At 35.3% G+C, this 23,914-nt stretch overlaps 1 protein-coding gene across 1 annotated transcript in view; it reads left to right on the top strand.

Annotated features, from left to right (window-relative positions):
- The window catches only part of LOC121374734 (lipoxygenase homology domain-containing protein 1-like), a 102,552-nt gene that overhangs the window by 67,802 nt on the left and 10,836 nt on the right, over positions 1-23,914 (top strand). Inside the window, exons 48-66 of the mRNA XM_041501842.1 lie at positions 420-604; positions 988-1,080; positions 1,836-1,959; positions 3,051-3,187; positions 4,062-4,210; positions 5,096-5,369; positions 7,003-7,092; positions 7,987-8,116; positions 10,152-10,300; positions 11,835-11,913; positions 12,696-12,774; positions 13,534-13,664; positions 14,996-15,159; positions 16,011-16,130; positions 16,694-16,826; positions 17,521-17,675; positions 18,271-18,428; positions 20,119-20,210; positions 21,388-21,551. Of these exons, the coding sequence (XP_041357776.1) occupies positions 420-604; positions 988-1,080; positions 1,836-1,959; positions 3,051-3,187; positions 4,062-4,210; positions 5,096-5,369; positions 7,003-7,092; positions 7,987-8,116; positions 10,152-10,300; positions 11,835-11,913; positions 12,696-12,774; positions 13,534-13,664; positions 14,996-15,159; positions 16,011-16,130; positions 16,694-16,826; positions 17,521-17,675; positions 18,271-18,428; positions 20,119-20,210; positions 21,388-21,551 (2,606 nt within the window). The remainder of the gene's footprint in view (positions 1-419; positions 605-987; positions 1,081-1,835; positions 1,960-3,050; positions 3,188-4,061; positions 4,211-5,095; positions 5,370-7,002; positions 7,093-7,986; positions 8,117-10,151; positions 10,301-11,834; positions 11,914-12,695; positions 12,775-13,533; positions 13,665-14,995; positions 15,160-16,010; positions 16,131-16,693; positions 16,827-17,520; positions 17,676-18,270; positions 18,429-20,118; positions 20,211-21,387; positions 21,552-23,914) is intronic.

The raw sequence follows: 23,914 nt of genomic DNA on the forward strand, positions 1-23,914 counted from the left end.
GGGAAGTTAAGTGTGTATAAAAGATGCCTAGCTGCTTTGAAGGAGTAGGTTGTGTTGTGGTTTACAGGTTTTCTCTACCAATCATTGGAAGTACCATATGTTAGATACCAGGAACCAATGTCACAATACACTGTAAACCTAATTTTGCATGTAAACTAAAACTATGACTAAACCACAGTTCACATTACTATCAGTTAATATAGTTTGAAGTGTACATACATGGATTTTATTTTCTCTTATCCTTACAATCCTCCATCTTCTGTAATGATGTAATTTTCTGCATGAAATAGATACCAAACACATGTAAAACATACGATATAAGTATAACTGTTATGTGAAATACCCCCAAATAACTGTACCATAGTTTGAAATATGCTGTGCTATCAAACAAATGTGCCTTTCCTTTCTCTGTATTATAGAGGGTGTGTGGGATATATGGCTCACGATGGCATCAGAAGACAAGATATTTGACGGGAAGACCGGCCAGTCTGTATCTCGACCAGTGTCCATCACAGCGTATGGGGCCTACGGTGTCGCAGGTCCTCTACAGCTTACTGATGGAAACAGGCCAACACTGCAGCCAGGCAGAACTGAGAAATGTTCTGTACGTTGTGCATATCACTTACGTTTTGTTGAATTGTTACATCTATCAGCATTTATAACTTTGAGAATCATTTTATTTTCTAAAAATAAAATGGAACTTTGACAGATTTGTTACATTCCTTTTTTCTAATTTATTTAATGATTAGAATTGTTTTGACTAGCTGATATTTACAAATAAATAGAAAATTTTATGAACTGGTGAATGTTTCAGTAGATAGTCTGCCTTCATTTCAGTCTCATCTATTTGCATTCTGATTTTAATTATATTATATGTTTAAAGTATCAAATAATAGGTGTTTATGAACAGCCTTGAAGAATATTTTAATAATGAGTTTTAACTATTTTATTGTTAAATGTTTGATTATTAAATTTGTATACTTGCAGGCAGTAAAGTTTGGCAACATAGGTGACATGAAAAAGATGCGACTATCCTATGGTAACAGGTCTGATCCTCAAGCAGCCTGGGCGATACAAGATGTATGTAAACTAGTTCTTTAGATAAAAGTATCACCCCCCCCCCCCCCAGTTTTGATGGAATTAGTAATTGGATTTTTTTTTGTGTTTTAAAATCTTATTAGATAGTATGTAACACTGCATGAATTTTATTTGTTTGCACACCTCATACAAAATATTAATAAAACTGTTTCATATTAAAATTAGAATTTTAAGAAGAATGTAGGTTTGCGTAACTGCACATGCATGCATGCACACATACAAGCTTTCTTCTCTGTCTGTCTGTCTGTCTCTGTCTCTTGTCTGTTCGGGATTTAGCTCAGTCAGTTGAGTGCTCACTTGAGGTGCTTACGTTGCTGGATCAAACCACCTTGGTAGATCCATTCAACTGATTGGGTTTTTTCTTTTTCCAACCAGTGCACTACAACTGGTCAAAAGCTGTGGTATGTGCTTTCCTGTTTGGGTGAAAGTGCGTATAAAAGATCCCTTGCTGCTAATGGAAAATGTACCAGGTTTTCTCTAAGACTATATGTCAAAATTACCGAAGATTAATTAATTAATGTGCTGTAGTGGACATAATTGTCTGTCTGTCTCTCTCTCTCTCTCTCTCTCTCTCTCTCTCTCTCTCTCTCTCTCTCTCTCTCTCTCTCTCTCTCTCTCTCTCTCTCTCTCTCTCTCTCTCTCACACACACATACACAGAATCAAACCCCATGTATTATCATTCCTGATTGGTTTATTGTATTAAAAATGTGTACTGTTTTTTTGTTTTTTTCTTTAGGTGATGATAATGGATGTTGACAGTGCCGAAAATCTCTTCTTTGACTTCACTTCCTGGGTTGGACAGATCGGAGATGGCACCATGGAACTTCCTGTTATGAGACCAGGCGAACCCTTTCCACCTAGTGAGTAAACTGAGAAATAATCTTTTAATATGTTGCCTCATACAGAATACACTTCTGCCTATATACATGAAATTTAAGTATCCATTTCTCTAACAATAACATTTAAAACATACTTCATTAGGTGACAGTCATTCTGGAGACACAGCACTTGACAGTGACCATGTTAAAACATCCTTTTGACTCTACATAATGCAGAGATGTGATTTTGAATATGACAAGTGTTTTGTAGTCAGATTTACCCAATATCTATTTGCACAGGCATAGGAAGGTGCCAAAACGTGGGGACACACACACACACCTATATATATAAATACATGTAAAAATATATAAAAATAATTGCTGCTGCTACAAAGTGATGGGGCACATTCCCCCTCCCCCCTGCTTCCTACACCAGTGTTGTGGACATAATAGTACCTTTTGATTACAAAAACATAAGCTATATTGTCTTGATTATGTTTGTCTGTTACATAATAATCTCTTTATTTAATGAAAAATAGAACTCTAGCATGTGAAATCAAGTTTTTAAAATGCAGTATTATAAATAGATTTATAAAATTTGTTCATGAAACTTGATCATCAATAACATTTAGACCAGTTTTCCATGTTTGTCAACTTACTGATTTTAACCATGTGGCTACCGGGGCGGGATGTAGCCTAGTGGTACAGCGCTCGCTCGATGTGCGGTCGGTGTGGGATCGATCCCTGTCGATGGGCCCACCGAGTTATTTCTCATTCCAGCCAGTGCACCACGACTGGTATATCAAAAGCTGTGGTATGTACTACCCTGTCTGTGGGATGGTTTATATAAAAGACCCCTTGCTGCTAATCAAAAAGAATAGCCCATGAAGTGGTGACAGCGGGTTTCCTCTCTCATTATCTGTGTGGTCCTTCACCATATGTTTGACATCATATAACCGTAAATAAAGTGTGTTGAGTGCGTCGTTAAATAAAACATTTCTTTCTTTCTTTCCATGTGGCTACCATAAAATGCATAGCTCATATGGAAACACTCTTATTGATACCCATAGAATCAGTTCTTGTATGCATCTACATATTGAATTCCAAAAATCATGCACATGTGATTATTTCAGTTATCAAGTACCAAGTTGAAGTGTACACTGGGAACAACAAGCAGTCGAGGACGAACTCTGACATCTACATCAACATCCAGGGCAGTGAACAGGACTGCGGACTGAGACACATTGCTGTCAACAGATCACGATCACCCGTCAGTTGGTCTTACACATTTTATACCAAATGATTTGTAGAAAGGCAAAACATGCAAACCAAAATAGTAGTTAATCTTAGGTCTCACTACACAGTTCACTTCTGGGTGAGAGTTCATTGATCACAGTCCACTATAGTTCCTAATTGAAATTATGACACATGTTATGGTTCACATATTCACTTCCAGGAAATGGTGAAGAATTAAAACAATATGTATTTTTAGTGGTAGGCCTTCTGGCTGTATTTTGCTCATGTTATATTGTAATATTGTGCATTGACATTTTGGGACATGGGTGTATAGCGCAAGAGACAGCTGGAGTGAATCGGTTAATGAACCACCTATTTGGACCAGTACTACAGCCAGATGCGGTCATACAGCAAAAACCTGAGATGGAAATGTTCCCAAGTTCTCTATTTTTTAATAGGTTTCCTAATGCTCAAGACTACATGTGCTGAGGTGTCATATACAATTGTGACAGTCTTTGACAAAACCCTGCCAAAGAAGATTTCTTTTTTTTATAATTTCTTCTAAATGTTTCACATTTGTATCATGTTATAAAATGTACAGGCTAAAGGATTTTATTCTACATTTAATAATAACAAAAAAAAAATTGTTTCTTAGCGAAACTGGGATTACTAAATAGTGATTAAGACTGCAAACATGTTTTACATCTTTCAAAAAAAAAATATTCACATCCCTTACATTTTTTTAAAGTAGAAAGTAAAGATATTGCTTTTTATTATAAACTTATTTTTTTTTAAAAGAACAATTTTTGTCTTAATTATTTAAAAATGACATTTATGCATGAATTCCTATTGGTGACTTTGGCCAGTTTTTTCCATAGTCACAATATATTTTTGTTTTTCATTTTCAGAATGAAACTTTCACAGTAGATTCAGTATACCTGGGAGATCTTGAAAACATTGTTGTAGCTAAAGGACCTGGTGATTCCTGGTTTCTGGAACAGATCATTGTAAAGGCCGGGCAGTTTGATAACACAGAATGGATATTTAGTCACAATGAGTAAGGCACTTATTTTAATTTCTCATGGTATAGAAATATGCTTGAGTGGTTTTTTCATTAGGTCTTACTAGTGTTGGCATTCGGTTAAAATTTCATCATTGATCATTGGTATAATCAGTTTGCAGCAACCAATTAACTTTCGATTACACAATTGGTTAGAATTATATACAATTGATTATAGTTTTGTAATTAATCTTCACATTGGTAGAGCCAAACTGATTAGTTTTCAATTATAATTGATCACTGGAACATCACTAGGCCTGACACTTCAATATTTCACACAATGGGGCAGGACGTAGCCCAGTGGTAAAGCGCTCGCTTGATGCACGGTCAGTTTAGGATCGATCCCCCTCGATGGCCCCATTGGGCTATTTCTTGTTCCAGCCAGTGCACTACGACTGGTGTAACAAAGGCTGTGGTATGTACTATCCTGTTTATGGGATGGTGCATATAAAAGATTCCTTGCTGCTAATTGAAAAGAGTAGCCCATGAAGTGGTGACAGCAGGTTTCCTCTCTCTATATATCTGTGTGGTCCTTAACCATATGTCTGATGCCATATAATTGTAAATAAAATGTGTTGAGTGCGTCGTTAAATAAAACATTTCCTTCCTTCAATATTGCACACTAACATGTCCATCTTTTGAATTAATAAACATCCAATACTTGTGCATAAAACCTAATTTCTAACTTTTCTCTGTTAATGATTGTCATTTTGTAATAAAGAGAAATATGTCTCGCTTTTTTTTCTTAATTCTCTAAATTAATCCAGAAAGATCTATGCAGACTAGTGTTTCATATATATAGGCCTACTTTACTTTAATATAAATCTTAAGGCAAACACAACTTCATCACATATTATTTCAAATCATTGTAACTTTCTGCAGTTGGGTTGGTGCTAATAAGAAAAGTTCTGCTGAAGAAAAGATCACGATTCCTCTGTCTAAGACACGCCCCAGCCCTGTTGCTGTCCCAGCGAAGGATCAGCCTCTGTCTCGGGGTAACTGGCAGGTGAAGGTGTGGACGGGGGATGCTGGTACTCGTGGGTCAGTTGATGACCTCACAGTGGTCATGTGTGGAGACAAGTCGGAGAGTCAGATGATCGTGCTAAACTCAGACAGGAAGAAACCTTTCCAAGCAGGGCAGATTGACATCTGCAAGGTGAAAAAACATTTAAGGTTGCACACTACCATTAATTACTCCAAGCAAATAAATACAAGTTTTATATTGGAATATATTCTGTGAAAAATACAGCAATATTGAGAGGACTTATTTTAGGGACTACTCTCTCTTGTAGGGTCTCCACGAGTACTTGAGTACTCGGGCATGGGCTGAGTTTAGCAAGACGAGTCTGTTCACAGGACTCGAGTACCCCTACAAGTGAGACAGTGTAGGACATTAACTTCAGCAGTAACTAATCAGCAATACAAGTTACACAATAATTAGAACTATATGATCATGCGCTAGTTTCTTTTTTTAATCTAGCCGTCTGAATGTATCAACCAGTTTCTAAATGCAATACAATGGTATGGTTTGGCATTCTAGTTTAACACTGGAATGAAAGTGCATAATGGTATTTTACTTTATTCTTATAGTTTCATTATCATCTAGTGTAAGTGTCAGGTATTCGGGTCCGGGTCGAGTTTGACCCTCGAGTACTCGAGTCCAATATTTTGGACTCGTGCAAAGCCCTACTCTCTTGACAACTACCTTGTGAAAAATCAACATATGTTCACCATAAACATTTCAGTTAGCCACCCTTATGTCAGAGCACCTCATTTTGCTGTTATACTTGTGGCAGTATACCATTTGCACAGTTGTTTTCAAAATAACACGTACCTACCATTTACATTTCAAAATATTGTGATTTATTTTTAATTAACTATTTCCTAAACCAGACTTTATTAAGCTGCTACAACATTTAACGACATGACAAATGGTGGTGTGGTACCTTAAAGTATTTTAATTTAAGCATTAATTAATTGTGTATTATTTCGTGAGTTTAGCTCTAACAGCAACAAACCTTTCCTAACAGGACAAATCAACATTTCCAAGGTGAAAAACATTAATTAATCATATGTTTTGGGTAATGTTAGCTGTCAAAGAATGAACATTTTAAATTATTTGTGAGGTATAAAAAATTAAATGTTAACTAACCATGTGGTTTTAGTGATCAAAGGTCAAAATGAAGATTATGTGTATTTTTAAGTTAAAGAACTATAATGTAAAACTATACAAGTAATGAAGTTTTAGTTGACATCATGGGGTTAACAGACTTATTTTTGTTTTTTGTTTATATATAGTATTTTGTAATAAATATATAATATAGATTTTTGCATCTGGTTGTCAGAAGTATATTTCTTTTCATGCATAAACTGACTTCTGACCTGTTGAATTTTTTAGTCTTTGATTGGATGTCCTGGCCAGTTCATAAAAGGTGGGGGGGGGGGTGGGGGTGGGGGTTATGCAGTAGGTCAGAGTTCAGGTTAAGTATTGAATTAAAAATGAAAATTATTCAAGTTTTCTTCATATTGTGAAGTAGAATATGTTTAATACAACACATTATTGATATGAACATTTTAAATTAGAATTGTTTGATTTCAGTGCTTAGTCATAAAAATAATACCCTGACAAGAGGGTGGCCTGTTTGAAGTTGACTGTAGTGGCTGTTGGTTTGATTTCTTGTTGACTTACACATGCCATTTGTTTTTTTCAAGTGCATGTTAGGATATGATTGAAACCGTAAGCCTGTGATTTGATTTTCAAATAAAAAAATTTAACAAATCATTTTCAGTTGAAGCTTTCAGAAGATGTTGGTGACCTTTTCAAGATCAGAATTGGGTTCAAGGATTACAGTGTGGAAAAGGCTTTCAATTTGAACAGAGTATGTATTGTACTAATATAAACACTGGCTATTTACTAAAATACTAAAGAAATTCAAATGAAAACTACCCTAACATTTATGATTGTCATCTACATATCTTTTAAATTACACACAATCATCAAACTAATATTTAATATTAACAGCAAATTGAATACAGCAGGTATGATCTGTCCAGTATTTGAACCATTCATAGGTGATTACTATTATTTTCAGTCCCTCAGTATGCAAAGCAGTATCTATTTTATATATTGCAGACCTCGCCTGAAATACATTGATAATAAAGCAATCAATTGAACTTAGATTATGAAAAGCCATTTAAAAACTTACCGTACTGATACCATATAATGAAGGAAATGTTTTATTTAACGACGCACTCGATACATTTTATTTACGGTTATATGGTGTCGGACATATGGTTAAGGATCATACAGATATTGAGAGAGGAAACCCGCTGTTGCCATTTCATGGGCTACTCTTTTCGATTAACAGCAAGGGATCTTTTATATGCACCATCCCACAGACAGGGTAGTACATAATACGGCCTTTGATATACCAGTCGTGGTGCACTGGCTGGAGCGAGAAATAGTTCAATGGGCCCACTGATGGTGATCGATCCCAAACCGACCGCGCATCAAGCGAGCGCTTTACCCCTGGGCTACGTCTCGCCCTAGATACCACATAAATGCACATACTAAGGGGAGCTAAAAATTATTCTCCTTGAACTAGTCTCGGAAGAGTGATGGAGAGCAAGATTGATAGCTTCCTTTAAATGTCAAGGTCTGATATTGTAAAGTGTTTAAATTAAAAGTTTATTTAAAAGATACTTTAGAAAGAAATTGAACTTTGACATGTTTGTTGCCTGTAAATAATTCATCGATGTTTTTCATCTTCCAGATCCTCTTTGAGGATGATGACACACATGACACGTTTTGCTATGACTTCAACAGCTGGATTGCAGTCGACAAAAATCAAGATGGGTGGAGAGAATTTCCAGTTGTGTGGCCAGCTATCAAGGTCTTGCCAGGTGGGTATACATACAAGCCAGTATGGCTTCGGGATTATAGTTTTATAAAGTTAAAGTTTCTTTGTTTAATGACACCACTAAAGCAGATTACTTAATTAATCATCAGCTATTGTATATAAACAAAATATAAGTGTAAAATAAAATTATAATTGTTTTGAAAAAAGGATCTTTTATATACACTTTACCACATACAGGATAGCTCATAGAACTAGACTGAACAGATCGAATTGTAAGAAATTGGAAAGTTTTTTTAATTTGATACTAGCAGAAAAACGAAGTACAATAGGTATGTCCATGCAATATTTGGAGATAATGTCAGACTGACAAGATCTACGACCATTGTCTGATACGGGGATCACCATCATAATGATTATGTGTATATATATATATACTCTTCAAAAAAAGAAACGCAAAAGGGTACAAATGGGTTATAACTCCGATTTTATGTTTCCTACCGGTTCATGCTTTGTGAATATAAGGTCATTGCATGTCCCAAACACATTCCCACGGTTACATTCGATAAAACGCAGCTACTGTAAAATAAAGTTTCAAAATGTGAATATTCGCAAAAACGCAGCCACGTGCAAACCATGTCACCACTGCACGTGCGTTGTCTGCACGTGCAACATGAACACCGACAGTATAAAAGTGCAGGGTGTTCGCTTGCCTGGCCTCTGTATCTGGCCGACAGTTGACAATCCAGGACATGCCACGTCTCAGTGAACCGCAGAGAAACAATGCCATTGGCCGACTAGACGCAGGCGAATCCAGAACGGCCGTTGCCAGGGCATTCCATGTGTCCCCAAGCACCATCTCCAGACTGTGGGACCGTTACCAGCAACATGGATCAACACGTGACCTCCCTAGATCCGGTCGACCACGGGTCACTACCCCCGGGCAGGACCGCTACATCCGGGTACGCCACCTTCGGGGACGATTGACTACTGCCACCTCCACAGCCGCAGCAATACCAGGTTTGCGCAGGATATCCGACCAGACCGTACGGAACCGCCTACGTGAGGTAGGAATTCGTGCCAGACGTCCAGTTCGAGGTGTCATCTTAACACCACAACACCGTCGACTCCGACTGCAGTGGTGCCAGATTCATCAACAATGGCCTCAACTGCGATGGAGACAGGTGTGGTTCAGTGACAAGTCCCGATTTCTGCTCCGACGTCATGATGGAAGATGTCGCGTGTATAGGCGTCGTGGTGAACGTTATGCGGCAAACTGCGTGCAGGAAGTGGACAGATTCGGCGGGGGTAGTGTCATGGTGTGGGCAGCCATCTCACACACTGGCAGAACTGACCTGGTCCACGTGCAGGGCAACCTGAATGCACAGGGCTACACTGACCAGATCCTCCGGCCACACATCGTTCCAGTTATGGCCAATGCCAACGCAGTGTTCCAACATGACAACGCCAGGCCTCACACAGCACGTCCCACAACGGCTTTCCTACAGAACAACAACATTAATGTCCTTCCTTGGCCATCGATATCACCGGATTTGAACCCAATTGAGCATCTATGGGACGAGTTGGACCGACGCCTCCGACAGCGACAACTACAGCCCCAGACCCTGCCCGAGCTGACAGCAGCCTTGCAGGCCGAGTGGGCCACCATCCCCCGGGACGTCATCCGTACTCTGGTTGCTTCAATGGGCAGGCGGTGCCAGGCAGTTGTCAACACACGCGGAGGCCACACCCGGTATTGACTCCAGATGACCTTGACCTTGGTGGTGTGTCCTATCACTTACTCACAATGGACTAGAGTGAATTGTGAACAATCCTGCAACATTTGGTAATTATCGGACTCACCATTCAATAATTAAATCAATTCTCCAAATGTTACGACAATGTGGTTTTGCGTTTCTTCTTTTGAAGAGTATATATATATATATATTTATTTTTTATTTTTTTTCCAGTGTTAATAATGACTCTCAAAGCAAACCATCTTGTAGAATTTATCCAGTTTTGTTTTATGTTTTAAAAAAATTGAAATATGAAATAAACGTTATATAAAAATATTTTCTCAGTTCTGAACTACCAAGTTTGTGTCCACTTGGGTGAGGTGAACAAGACTGAACACAGTGTTTATATAGAGATCTACGGCGAGAACGGAGGCACTGGACGAAGACTTCTGAAACACACTCTGAACCACAATCACCAGTTCAGCCCAAATCAGGTCAGTCTGCTAGATTTACATTGGAAACTTTCACACCACCAATCATTGTTTGAATGTGTCACAGTATTGTGACAAATATATGTAACTTACAGTTTTATAAACTACAAGTCCTTAGTAACTGACATGTACAAAATCAATGTAAGTTGATAACAAAAATTGTTGAATTATCCACCCTTAAGCCAAAGCACTGTTTCCGTCACTTACCTTTGTTTGACACCCAATAGCCAAAGTATTTTTCATGGAAGGGACAGACCTGTCAACCCTCCCGGATTCCTCGGGAGACTCCCAGTATTTGATCAAGTCTCCCGTTGAAAAAACGTTTCTCCCAGGAAATTATTTTCTAAGCATAAAAAAATGCAAGCTACCATGGATGTGTATTGACATTCAGTGTTGCCATATATAAAACTATCTAATTTAGTCCTTATAAAGCCTCTGACTTGTAAAATGTCTTCCCACTAAGCTTAGATTACATAATAAAAAGTTCTATGGCTAGAAGTGCCAGAGTTGACAGCAGCCGTATGCATCAATACACATGATATCAAAATCATTATTCAAAGCAAGACAACAAAAAATACCAATTAACTATATAAACTATGCTTGTATCAGTTAGATTTGTAGGTTTGTGCAGTAAAATGTTGGTAACAAGAGTACACATCAAGGGATTATTTTCGTACAATTAATAAATATTGTGTTTGACATAAAGTTACTCATGGAAATGTATAATTCCCTTATATTTCATACGATGTCAGTAATGAGCTTTTACTTATGATTAGTGGAAATACAATGTTTATTAATTGGTTATGATGATTTTAAATATGTACCACACCATTTTACCTAATTATAGTAAAAACTGAATATTAATTTATAAGATTTATATAAATTTGTCTTAGGTCTACTTTTCACAAACCAAAAATAATGATGATGCAACATTATCTGCAAGAGTAATATCGTAAATGTACTAATTAATGTTTAAAAATTTTTGCTAGTGTTCTTAACATTTTTGGATAAAAGAGTTATTTTTAAAAATATGTACTAAATCATAATATTTAAACATAAATATAAATATATAAGTTTTTTAAAATTAATTATTTTATTTTATTATTTTTTTAATGCCAAGATCTAAGATTGACAAGTATACATGACATTAGGTAGTGTTCATATAACTTATTGTAATACTTTTTTAAAACTTGTGTTAAATCGTGTGTATTTAAAAAACCTTCTGCTTTTTTAACACACACCTCCTGCTTTCTCTTGACTAAATGTTGACAGGTCTGGGAAGGGATTCATTAAATATTCATTCGTTCATTCATTATGCTATTATGTAAGTGACTGCAGAACTAACAGCTGCTAAAACTGACAAATGAAAAAGGTCAGAATGTTATATTATTTATTTTTACTAGACTTTAGTTGAACAAAATGCATGTGGATGAATGTATTACATTTAATAAAAAGGATTAAAAAATAATTTTAATTATTTCCTCAGTGAAAAACTACTTGATGATGTTTTTTTTTTTTTTCTTTTCTTTTTATACAGATTGACTTGTTTGAAGTGGAAGCTGTTTGTATGTTGGAGTTGAAAAAACTTGTAATTGGACACAGCACCAGAGGAGCTGGTAAAAATCCCTGTTTATATTGAAAGGAAATAGAAGGGAAATGTTTTATTTAACAATGCACTCAACACATTTCATTTACGGTTATATGGCGTCAGACATATGGTTAAGGACCACACAGATATCGAGAGGAAACCCACTGTCGCCACTTCATAGGCTACTCTTTTCGATTAGCAGCAAGGGATCTTTTATATGCACCATCCCACAGACAAGATAGTACATACCACTAACTTTCTACACCAGTAGTGGAGTAGTGGAGCACTGGCTGGAACGAGAAATAGCCCAGTGGGCCCACAGACGGGAATTGATCCTAGATTGATCACGCATTAAGTGAGCGCTGTACCACTGAGCTACATCCTGCCCCTGTTTATACTGGGATACATTTACTTGTGATGCTATTGTAGTGTGCTATTAAATGGCACATTCAATATGAGCACCAACTATACAATTTATATTATGATATGCAGTTGCAAAGCCATAGGTGTTTTTCTACCTGTCAAATGTCAGATTTACATTTTTTTTAAAGAATTTCTATTATTACTGATCTGTTATAGAAAATATGCAAGTTACCCTCTAAGTGAAGTTAACTGTTTAAAAAGTGTAAATTGGTACCAAATTAGTTATCAATACGTACTCATCTATACTAATATTTAAAAATGTTTTTTTACGAAATGTGTGTATATTGATGTTTTATGTACAATTCACAATTTTGTAAGTAATTAGAAATCTACAACAAATGTGTTTTAAGACATAAAGCTCTTGCTATTTTCTGCATACCAATCCAGATTCAGGGTGGTTCCTGAAGAGAGTTGTTATTCGAGAGTCTTCAGCAGCTCATGATGAAGTCAATTTTGAATGCAATCGGTAAGTTACTGGATTTTCTTCTTAAATACTTAAAAAAACAAAAACAAACATGTTAAAGCATGGTTTCATTTGAGGATTGTCTGTATTTCTTTTACGTTCATCAGGACATGAAAAAAAAAATCATCTGCAAACTGTATGAATCGGCAACGGCGTTCTCACATAAGTTTGCGGATGATTTGCTTTGTTCAGATGAACGTAAAAGAAATAACAGACAATACTTACAATTAAATTTGAAACATACTTACTAATAATAACATTAAAAGTTCATATTTTATTTTGAATTATTTTTGGTTAAACAATAACGCTCCGTAAGACAAATTACCAATATAAAATGACGTCATCAGGTATGACGTTTCCTGTCGACGTAATTTTAACATTCATCGGGAAATGAACAAACTCCCATTGCTACTGCTGGACCATTTAAAATTTAATAATTATAAAATTGTAAATACATAACAAATTTAAATTATTTTAATTATCAAAGGCATTTGCTAACTGTAATAATGCATACAGTAGTGCTAATGCTAATAATAATAAATTAATTTGTTTAGCTCCAAACTCCATACTAGTGTATGCTCAAAGTGCATTACTTAATTAAAAATGGAATGGTTAAGAGAATAAAATTCAAAAATATTGACTGATAAACATAACATCAGTAAAAATTAGCTAATATTAAAGGTAACAAGGGGAAATTAAAATCAGTGATATTGGTTAAATAGAGTTAAAGGTATAATAGCTGTCTGGTTTGTTTGTATTCAGTTGGCTGGATGAAGGGAAGGATGATGGAAAGCTAGAGAGAATTCTGGTTCCTTCAGAAAGAGCAAACTCTGATCTGTCTCCACCTCTCGTGACAGCACCAAGAAAGTCACCATCACCTCAGAAGATAAAAGGTCAGTGCATAGAATGGTTTCTAGACGTTTCGTATCCAAACACGTTCGTACCATACCGTTTCGTAACCACTAGCATACCAGTTCGTAACCAATTAAATAATGTCATACATTACACCTAACAGTAATATTTTTTTAAAATACACAATTATAATGTTATATTACAAACATATTGTAACATTTAGCAAAAAAATTGTTGTAATAATCACTCAGTATCTTTTATAAGCATTAAATGAGCAATTATGTGCTGTGCATCACTGAAGCATGCCGTTTCGTAACCAAAAAGCATACCTTTTTGTAACCAAAAAGCATACCTTTTCGTAACCAAAAAGCATACCTTTTCGTAGCCAAAGAGCAATTCTTTTGTCTTGTAATTTGGTGTCGATTCCACAGTGCAGCGATGGTGTTTATTGTTATGCATAACCGTTCCGAGATATCGATCGGAATATTTTGCAAGACCGATCCTCTCTTCGTACGTATATATGCTCAAAACAAAAACATTCATACACGCACACGTACTTACGTGCGCACATGCACGCACATATAACAAAAATATAATAAGATCTGATATCCCATGTTTTTGGAATGGACTTTTTTTTAGGTCTAATAATGCCTACATTGTCCGATATAATACATTTTTGATAGAAGAATACAACTTTTTGTTTTAATTTATGCCTTTGTTTGGTATGCCTTTGGGTACGAACTGGTATGCCTTTGGGTACAAACTGGTATGCTTTTGGGTACGAACCGGTATGGTACGAAACGGTATGGTTACGAAACGACCTGATACCCATAGAATTAGAGAAAAAAATCAATAGTTTCACTGTTAACTTTCAATTAGTACTTTTTCAATTATTACTTGGTTGATTCATCTATTAAACCTAAATATCTTGAAAGTAAAAGAAATGAAAATTTTGCTTTTAGATAGTTTTTTTCCCCATGCCGACATTGCATAATTTATAATTGAAGAATAAATAAAGTCAATCTGATCTATATTTAAAAAAAAAAATTGATATATTAAAATACATGCACTATTATTTAGATTTATTTATTATTATTATTTTTTTTTGCAACAATAGAAGGAAAAAATGCCACTGCCCAATAGAGGTTTTAGACAAAAAATATTTATAAATCACAAAAAAAAAAATGGCTGTTGAGAAATAAGTTAATTCTGTAGTACAGGCCATTAATCTTGAATTGTATGTTTTGTTTTTATCATGGCAGTTATTTTATTCTGTGTTACATATAGACCACTAGCCCAAGCATTTTGTAGTTCTGTATACTTTTGAACTATTTTTCAAACACTGGTGACAGTTAGTTTTGTCTTATACTAGGTACTCCCTGGAATATCTGGACGACCACTGGATCTCAGACAGGTCAAGGAATGAACAAACCAGCAGTGCTAGTCCTTTATGGGGATCGGGGAGTGAGCAAACCAATACCCATTGGGGATACCAAAAACTTCCGCTTTAAAGAAGGTGCAACAGATAAATTCATTGTAAGTATATGTTTTGTTTTCTCAGACACATCATTAGCATATGTCTGCAAACAATGTGGATGACTGGTCTGCAATATTTAGAGAATATATTGTTATTACAACAGTGATTTGGCTTCCTACTTTTTCCTTTGCTCTTACAGTTTGCTCTCATTTTTGTCTTTCATTGATGAAGTTAAACAGATATAGGTGTGACATTTTTATAGTGACAGCGTCAAATTTTGTGTTTAGCTCATTTATGTTTTTTAATTTAGGTCAATTTCAAACAAATTACAAGTCCTAGATCAATGAAACTTGGTTTGTAGTTGTTCATCTCAGTGCATGCTAAACAAAATTAAAGAGTTTATTAAATTAATTTGTTTAAAATCATCAATTTACAAATTATTTCTTTTATAAATAAATTAAATTTAATTTTTACACATACATTGAGATAAACATCTATGGATGCAACTATGAGTGACACAGAATATACATTTATGGTAGACGACACATTTAATTCTATAAAATTCTTAATAATCTCTCATGTGAGCTCTTTTTGTACAGAAGAGGAGAGAAAAAACTTAGGCACAAGCTGAAATTGTTGTTTATTTTTGACCTGACCCTTCATAAAATAATTGTCAGTTTCAGCTGGTTTCTTTTTTGACTGTAAAATTGTAAGTAAAAGGAAGAAGGAGTAGTTACATTTGTAGAAATGTATATCCTTGATTATAACTATTTTAGTGGCTGTTGAGATGTTTGGACAATAGTCTGGGTATAGTGGAAAATGCCCATGGTGAGAGGTCAGCTTAAGTATTCAAGGAAAGAAAACAATGATCCAAGTTGTTTTTAATATTATATTGTTGTTTGTTTTTCAGGCTGTTGTTGAAGATGATATTGGTGATCTGTTTAAAGTTCGAGTTGGCTTCCTGGATGCTGAACATCATGTAGACTGGTACTCTGATTACAACCGGTCTCCCTCCTGGTATCTACAAAAAGTGAGCATGCTATATTTATAAACCTTAAATAATTCCAAATCAAGTCAATACAGTTGTGTCTAATTTCTAAAAACAGAAAATAATTAAACACTTTATGGCTTTTGTCACAATTTGTGCCCAACATTTTGACACTATCCCACTGCCTTCTTCAAAGGATTGCAATGTTAATTTTTGTAGACTTTCATGATGTTTACATAATTATTATTAATTGTGGGTAAATAGTGATATTATTGATTTTCATTTGTGTGTTTCCTTTGAGAATAAATGGGATGAAAACTGATGTGATAATTATTTTATGGTGATATGTACTGATGTTGAAAAACTATAGTCATTAAGTTGTGTATTGATAATTATTTTGTCATAAACAGACAAGACTTGTTACACAAGCTTATTTATTTCGGAGTGTTGTCATGAATGTATATTGAATATATTCATTAAATGTATTTTGTAGTGATGAATTCTTTGGTAATATTAACAATATTTTATATTTATGCATATTTCTAATACTCCCTAATAGTATGTGAATTGAAATTAAAATTGGTATTTAATTGTATTATTTACAGCTGAAACTGAAGAACATGACTACTGGTAAAGAATTCATTTGCGACACACCTAAGTGGATCAAACTAGATGAATCTCGTGACTTTTGGACAGAATTTCCAGTGTACTCTAAGGACAAAAGCAAAATGTTGCCAGGTATTTTGTTTTAAAATTGTTCACTTACTAAATAAAATTACAATGTTTCAGGGTGTTTCTAATCACCATAGTAACCTCTGTGTGTGTATCATGGGTTGAAATGGTTATTATTGAGGCCAAACTAATCCCAGAAATCAGAAATGTATTGTACACAAAAGTAAACTAAAATATATTACTTAGTACTTGTCTTACAGAATTTGTACTAAACATGATTTTGCACCGATTTGGATTGTACATTGTTGTTAATTAACTACATGTATTTTGTTCTTTATTTAATAATTCCCACAATTACTGTTTAGAGTTATAGGGCCGAATTTACGAAGACATTTAGAATGCTTAATCACCTGCGTCTTAAGAAAAACAGGCTTCGTAAATTCGGCCCATAGTGAATTCTGTCCTAAATTAACGACTTGTAAAATCGTAATTTATATCAGTATATTTAAATATTTGTGATTTCACTACATGAATACCCAGGTGCATGTGGTCACTATTTAAATATCTGTCATTTCATTATATCAATACAAGTTGGATGTAAAGTATAGGTCAGTATGTTCTAAATAAGTTCTTTATTTTAGTAATTCCCACAATTACTGTTTAGAGTTATAGGGCCAAATTTATAAAGACTGTTTATGTCTTACATGCGTATATCTATCTACATACATGCTTAAACACCCACATCTATTTTTCTTTTCAGTACATGAGTATCAGGTTTTTGTGAAGACAGCAGATGAGAGGTTTGCAGGGACAGATGCCAATGTTTACCTCCAGATATTTGGGGAGAGAGGAGACACTGGAAAGCGTCATCTCCATGGCTCTCATGGCAGCAGTGATCAGTTTGAACAAGGCTCTGTAAGTCATTTATTGTTTTTGATGAATACCCATTGGTGAAAACTGTGTGATGTTTGTCGTATCACACACTGATACTCAACATATGTTGATATTGATTTTAAAGACATGATTGGCAGTTCCATGGTAATGATTTAGATGTCAAAGCCAAACCATCTACTGAAATTAACACTACCAAAACTGATTGATACCTGTAATGTCATGCTTATCAATTGCGGTGAGCTAAGCAAAATACTTCAAGTAATGTTTACAGCAGGCTTTTCATTTGTCTATGTTGAAACCATTCATGTTGAAACCATTCATGTTGTCATGTTTTCCCACGTTTCTTACTTCATATTATTGCCTCTAAAAAAGTTATACCTGTGTTAATATTAATGATTGAGTATATGGTTTTATGTATATTAGAGCCATGCTTATTACAAAACATTAAAGTTTAATTTCTGGACTCGAGGTTAAGTTTATATGCAAAATAACTGTAGTTTGAGTTCTTAAGTTTGAGCAGAGTCAAGACTAATTATTTCTACAAATAAAGAGTAAGTTTTATTTATGATGAGGTGAATGTCATTTTATACAGGTTGTTTTCATTTGACCATTTCAGACTGATTTGTTTCGCATTGAGGCTGTAGACCTTGGGAAGCTAACCAAGGTGAAGGTCGGACATGACGGTTATGGTCGAGGATCAGGCTGGCTCCTAGATGAGATTGTTATCCAGGAGTCGGACAGGTCTCAAAAGAAATATGTGTTTAAATGTAATAGGTGAGTCTTCTGACATACTGTAATAATCTTATTGTGATTGTAGTAAGTCAGTTCTTAGACAATCTTTGTCATGAGCAAAATCAAGGTGAGCTGAAGATCACTTTTTTAAAATGAAATGATGCTAGGCGAGCAAATGACATGAAGTTACAAATAAATAAATAAAAAAATTGTATTGCAAGACGATCAATTAAAGTTAAAGTTTGTTTTATTTAATGACACTGTTAGAGCACATTAATTGGCTAATGGATGTCAAACATTTGATAATTTTGACATTTAGTCTTAGAGTAGAAATGCGCAACATTTTTCATTAGTAGCAAGGGATCTTTTATATGCATCATCCCACTGACAGGATAACCATGGCCATTGATATACAAGTCATGGTGCACTGGCTAGAGCGGGAATTAGCCGAATGGTTCCACTGGTGGGGATCATTCCAGGTGATCAATTTTCCTAAAACTTTTCAGGCGAATGTGGAGGGAAGTGTGAGTCTTGATGTGTTTCAACATTTTGTTGATCAATGTCTAATAATAGTTGATAAAAAACCCCAATCAAGAAGCAGAATTGACAGTTGGACCAGTGATCTCATTTTTTGTCAGTCTGTTGAGAATATGATAGTGTTCAATTTGTTTTTATGTTCAAAGAGTCACAGTAGTTAGTGACATAGATTAATTCCTATTTTCAAAAATAAAGTATTATTAATGCTACTAAATTTAATTTTACCTGAAGTATTTATATACCAGTATCTTAAATTGCCAAGATTTAAAATTCTTATTGTAAGGAAATATATCTGGCAGTTTAAGATGGTTAATGCTCCTGTGCGATGAAATGCTGGATTCTAATTTTGAATTCCAGAATCATTGCATGTCGCATGATGTACATGTAATGGCCAAAAATATTCAATTCGTGGTTGCTTTATTTTGAAGTGATGATCATTAAGTGGAATATGGCAGTTAGTCAACAGTACATTGATTGTAACTAGCTGACTTATTTACCGATTTCCTGGATGTCACTCTTTTTAAGTATTAAGCCAAGATGTTCTGAATGCATTGAATCCTTTAACTATTAAAAATTGCAGAACAGATAAAACTGGTGTTTGTCTCTGTGTTGCTCAAGTGGTTGGATGAGGTCTTTTAGGTATTAAGCCAAGGTGTTCTGAATGCAATGAATCCTGTAACTATTAAAAATTGCAGAACAGATAAAACTGGTGTTTGTCTCTGTGTTACTCAGGTGGTTGGATGAGGGTCTTTTAAGTATTAAGCCAAGGTGTTCTGAATGCAATGAATCCTGTAACTATTAAAAATTGCAGAACAGATAAAACTGGTGTTTGTCTCTGTGTTACTCAGGTGGTTGGATGAAGGTCTTTTAAGTATTAAGCCAAGGTGTTCTGAATGCAATGAATCCTGTAACTATTAAAAATTGCAGAACAGATAAAACTGGTGTTTGTCTCTGTGTTACTCAGGTGGTTGGATGAGGGTCTTTTAAGTATTAAGCCAAGGTGTTCTGAATGCAATGAATCCTGTAACTATTAAAAATTGCAGAACAGATAAAACTGGTGTTTGTCTCTGTGTTGCTTAAGTGGTTGGATGAGGTCTTTTAAGTATTAAGCCAAGGTGTTCTGAATGCAATGAATCCTGTAACTATTAAAAATTGCAGAACAGATAAAACTGGTGTTTGTCTCTGTGTTACTCAGGTGGTTGGATGAGGGTGAAGATGACGGAAAGCTGGAGAGAGAGTTTGTACTGACTGATGTCTGGGAAGAGTCCAATGGCAGTCCGAAAAAAGGTATTATTGAGAAACATCATCAAGAATAGCTATGTTTGTCACATGTCTAGTTTATGTTGGTTTTCAGTCTCATTATTTGTTGTATCAGAACGAGTGTATCATGCGATGGCATCAGACCCATTGGAAGGATATATGGAATTCACAATCTCTAGTGAAGCAGGCACATCTCTAGAGGGAGATACAATAACGTTCCAGATTGTTATCTTTATATAGAGTAGGACAAAACAACAATAAATTTCCGTTCGTAAGTTCCTACTATCCTGAGCATCCCCTAATTGCTTAATACATACTAACGAGTTTTATAAGCAAATTACTTTTTTTTCCTAAAACAAATCACATTGATGCTTGTGAAATGATTTTCTTATGTTACTTGTTTTATAAAATGTGAAATGAAAATTGTTTCTCTTGGGGCATAAAGCTGATTATAGGTGATAGCATATTTATTATTCTGTTTATTAACACTGACTGCTTTGTTCTAGATTACTGGCTAGGGATTTTTAAAGCTACATATATTTTAGTGCTATGAAATTGTAAAACCATCATAGGCTATGATATCACAACAGCACGTGCCATAGTGATGTCATAGCTTACAACGGTTTTACAATTTCATAGTGCTAACATAACTTTGAAAATAAAGGCCCATGCAGGTTCATAACTGTTACCACAGGTCTCGAAAGATGTCAAAAGCTGGGTGTAGGTGGGCAATTATATATTAATTTGATTCATCCACTTCTGTCGCCTTTAGTTACAGCTACATGTACCTAAGAAGATGACAAGTTACAGATGTTTTGTTTCTCTTGATGACTAATGTATTGTTTCAATAGCTATGGCAAATGCAACTTTCAAATCGGTTTTCAGCAGACATTATTTCAAAATCTTAAGGTAACTGGAAGTCATTTCATGTAATTTTTACCTAGGTAACTAATTGATCATATTTGCTTGACAGATAAATTACCTGTAACGGTTTTACACATTTAATGCTTTACTATATGTAGAATCATACTAGAACATTTTTGGAATACATAATTTTTTAAAATACATGAATAAAAGTCTAGTGATTCTGAAGCTTGTAACTTCAGTTTTTTAACGTAGCATTTTACCACATAATCAACTGGCAGTTTGCAGCAAACAGAAGGATGGTTCGTGTAACATACTGAGCTCTGTGTTTTTGTTCCAGACGGGAACTGGCGTGTGTCTGTAACGACCAGCAAACTACAGGACAGTGGGACAGACTCACAGGTCTACATAACAGTGTACGGAGAGTATGGCAACTCTGGCATGTTACAGCTCAACTCCGACAAGAGTGGGCTCTTCCAGCCAGGCAGCACGGACCAGTTTGATGTAAGTAACAGGAGCAGCTTCAGGGGCTTTCTAGGGAGGGGGTGCAATGTCTTGAAAGGGCACTTATGATATTCCAAAGTACACCAACATGTATTAGAGGATTTTCATGGTACTTTTAAGTTCGGGGGAAGGGGTATGCACTTTATCTAGAAGTACTCCGTAACTGGTATGTCAAAAGATGTGGTAAGTGATGTTCTGTCTGTGAGAAAAGTGCATATAACTTTAGGAATGGTCTAGGTGGTGACTGGTATATTAAAGCCAAAGATATCTGCTGTTCCCTATGTAGGAAAAGTGCATATAAAGATTTCTTGCTGCTATTTGTTTAGAATAGTCTGTAGTGATAGCAGGTATCTTCTCTAACTCTAGACTAGATACAAAGTGTTGCAGTTGTCATACAGACACCAAATAATTTAAAATGTGTTGATGTGTAACTTCCTTTTCTTTTTTCCTTTTTTTAATGTTTCGGGCACACCCGAACATGCCGGGTACCCCATTTATTTACAAAAGATCACACATTCTGTATACATTTAACAAGTTATTTGACGGAATTGACTGGGTCTCAATGAGTAAATAAAATTTAATATATACAGGTAAAATCAATTTGGAATCATGAATATTATAAAAGATATTGTTATCATACATGTGTATGATTTAAAAGTAATAATAATTTTATATACCCGGTTAACTTAAACATGTTCATTTTAGAATAATATTTGTAATTCAAAGGCATCCGTGCACGTTGCTAGGGTGTCTTCGAAGCACTAATATTTTAAGAATTGTTCTCTTCTGTGTGGACCGGCCTCAGTGGCGTTGTGGTTAGGCCATCGGTCTACAGGCTGGTAGGTTCTGGGTTCGGATCCCAGTCGAGGTATGGGATTTTTAATCCAGATACCGACTCCAAACCCTGAGTGAGTGCTCCGCAAGGCTCAATGGGTAGGTGTAAACCACTTGCACTGACCAGTGATCCATAACTGGTTCAACAAAGGCCATGGTTTGTGCTATCCTGCCTGTGGGAAGCGCAAATAAAAGATACCTTGCTGCCTGTCATAAAAGAGTAGCCTATGTGGCGACAGCGGGTTTCCTCTAAAAAAACCTGTGTCAGAATGACCATATGTTTGATGTACAATAGCCGATGATAAGATAAAAAATCATTGTGCTCTAGTGTCGTCGTTAAATAAAACAAACTTTACTCTTCTGTGTGGCTGTCAAGTGCAGCAGAATATTCAGTTTCTTGACGATTTTTAACATAACATTTGAAAAGTGTCATTTCATTACATGGCTTATTTTCTTTCTAATTCCTATTACTTTCCTCTTCCTGTACAGTTGAATCAGTTCATTTATACAGTTACGCCATACATAAAACATGAGTTTAATTTTCACACATGTACTAATTATCCTCAGTATTTATTCTTTACATTATTGCAATGCAGCTCGTCTTATCTTTAGGATAATTGATATCCATATGGTTCAAAATAATGATGGCGCGATAATCATATTGATACACATGTTGTAATATGCAACTGATGTCAAGCATGATAGAGACTTTGATTTTCCCCTATCTCAACCAGTGGCCCTTGACAGGTTTATCAAAAGCCTTGGTTTATACTTTTCTCAGTGAGAAAGTGCATATAAAATATCTTTTGCTTCTAATGGAAAAATGTAATGAGTTTCCTCTGAATACTGTGTCAGAATGACCAAATATTTGATTTCCAATAGCTGACAATTAATTAATAAATTTTGGTGTTGATACAAAAGCAAACTTCAACTTTTTAACCTACAGACTTTGAAACAGTTTTTATGTGATACATTTACAGGATTTTCAGGCCTATGTATGGCTTTTAGAGTCATTGAATAAATATTGTTATCGTTTAGGCACCTCTGTTTTTAATCAACAAAATTAAAAAATTTACATGTGTGCTACGTAAATTTATTATATTTTAAGAATTGAAAATCTGTTTAAAACACAAAAACAAAGCCCTTTTGTTTTTGTATAAACTGTCATGACAATGTTCATGACAATGTAAATGAAGTACTGGATTTAATGCATGAATGAAAAAATGGACTAGACCGGCCACGGTGGTATCGTGGTTACTGGTAGGCCATCGGACACAAGGCTGGTAGCTACAGGGTTTGTAGCCTGGTACCGGCTCCCACCCAGAGCAAGTTTTAATGACTCAGTGGGTAGGTGTAAAACCACTACACCCTCTTCTTTCTCACTAACCACTAACAATTAACCCACTGTCTTGGACAGACAGCCCAGATAGCTGAGGTGTGTGCCCAGGACAGCATGCTTGAATCTTAATTGGGTATAAGCACGGAAATAAGTTGAAATGAAATGAATGGACTACACAAAACTAGGCAGT

This window comes from Gigantopelta aegis, chromosome 6, assembly GCF_016097555.1.
Source record: "Gigantopelta aegis isolate Gae_Host chromosome 6, Gae_host_genome, whole genome shotgun sequence".
In the NCBI taxonomy this organism is placed as follows: Eukaryota; Metazoa; Mollusca; class Gastropoda; order Neomphalida; family Peltospiridae; genus Gigantopelta; species Gigantopelta aegis.